The sequence below is a fragment of the Cebus imitator genome, unplaced genomic scaffold, assembly GCF_001604975.1.
Source record: "Cebus imitator isolate Cc_AM_T3 unplaced genomic scaffold, Cebus_imitator-1.0 Scaffold18, whole genome shotgun sequence".
NCBI classification, from domain to species: Eukaryota; Metazoa; Chordata; class Mammalia; order Primates; family Cebidae; genus Cebus; species Cebus imitator.
Window position 1 is genome coordinate 4,660,922 of NW_016107333.1, and position 1,706 is coordinate 4,662,627.

A 1,706-nucleotide genomic window follows, 5' to 3' on the forward strand; every position below is an offset into this window, starting at 1 on the left:
ATCTTACAAGAAGGAAAAAAAAAAAACCTGGGGAGTTACTGTTATGAAATAAAAATCAGCCCTGAAGAGCTGAGTAGAGAGGAGAACCTCTTCTAGATTGCATTGGAATCAGCCATTCTCCTGAACCCTCTTGTTCTTTGGGATTTCCAGGCACCTGACTGAGGTGTGGAGAACGCTGGTGGTGGAGCTGCCCAGCACGACCTGGATTCTGTGGAGGCTCCTGAGGAAGCTGCAGAAATGCCATAATGCGCCCGCACCGGAGAAGATGGCATATGTGGCTGTGGCTGTAAGCCCTTAAGCTCTGCCCCTCTAATGTCAGCCCCTCCCAGGATGACTGACCCCACACCCCAGTGGAGAGTGTTCTTTTTGGTGCCTCGCAAAGCCTGCATCTGTCATCCATTGATTGGTTGAGACGTTGTTTCACTCTTGTTGCCCAGGCTGGCGTGCAATGGCGCCATCTCTGCTCACTGCAACCTCTGCCTCCCAGGTTGAAGCAGTTCTCCTGCCTCAGCCTCCCAAGTAGCTGGGACTACAGGTGTGTGCCACCACACCAGGCTAATTTTGTATTGTTAGTAGAGATGGGGTTTCTCCATGTTGGTCAGGCTGGTCTTGAACTCCCGACCTTAGGTGATCGGCCCATGTCAGCCTCCCAAAGTCCTGGGATTACAGGCGTGAGCCACCGTGCCCTGCCTACAGTGTTTCTACCAAGGGATTGACATGGAGGGAGCTGAGGAGAGGGGAGGAGTCAGAATGTTTAATACAAACTTGTCCAATCTGCCTTTTGTTGTTGTTGTTCTGTTCTGTTTAGGTTTAGGCTTTCAGCAGCCTGAAGCCATGGTGTTTAGTTTCTGTCTCTAATGATAAGCAGAAAAGGCGGATAAGGAAGGGGCTTTATTGACCCAACCAGAAGCAGAAACTAAAAACCCATGATTGTCATCTCTCCCTTGGAAATCTCCCTAGTTTAATATGTTTAAAACATTCCTTCCCTCATCCTTTAAAAACTACGTATCATCATAAAGAGAAATACAAACTCGTGAGAAAAAAAGAAAAACTTCAAATGATGTAGAACTGTATAAAATAGAAAATGCAGGCTGGGTGCAGTGATTCATGCCAGTAATCCCAGCACTTTGGGAGGCCAAGGCGGGTGGATCACCTGAGGTTAGTTCAAGACCAGCCTGGCCAACATGGTAAAACCCCATCTCTACCAAAAGTACAAAATTAGCCACGTGTGGTGGTGCATGCCTGTAATTGCAGCTATTCGAGAGGCTGAGGCAGGAGAATAGCACGAACCCAGGAGGCAAGAGAATCACATGAACCCAGGAGGCAGAGGTTGCAGAAAGCTGAGATTGCGTGCCACAGTGTGCCACTGCACTCCAGCCTGGGCGACAGAGTGAGACTTCATCTCAAAAAAAGAAAAAAACCAGGCGCAGTGGCTCACACCTGTAATCCCAGCACTGTGGGAGGCCGAGATGGGCAGATCACTTGAGGTCAGGAGTTCCAGACCAGCCTGGCCAACATGATGAAACCCCGTCTCTAGTAAAATACAAAAATTAGCTGGGCATGGTGGCAGGTGCCTGTAATCCCAGCTACTCAGGAGGCTGAGGCAGGAGAATCACTTGAACCCAGGAGGCAGAGGTTGTAGTGAGCCGAGATCGCACCACTGTACTCCAGCCTGGGCAACAGAGCAAGACTCCGTCTCAAAAAAA

General features: G+C 49.5%; 1 protein-coding gene across 2 annotated transcripts in view; it reads left to right on the top strand.

Annotated features, from left to right (window-relative positions):
- MROH8 (maestro heat like repeat family member 8) overlaps positions 1 to 298 on the top strand; it is a 49,681-nt gene extending 49,383 nt beyond the window's left edge. For both annotated transcript variants that reach the window (XM_017512350.1, XM_017512357.1), the window contains one exon: positions 151 to 298. In XM_017512350.1, the coding sequence (XP_017367839.1) occupies positions 151 to 298 (148 nt within the window). The remainder of the gene's footprint in view (positions 1 to 150) is intronic.
- The last annotated feature ends 1,408 nt before the right edge of the window (positions 299 to 1,706 follow it).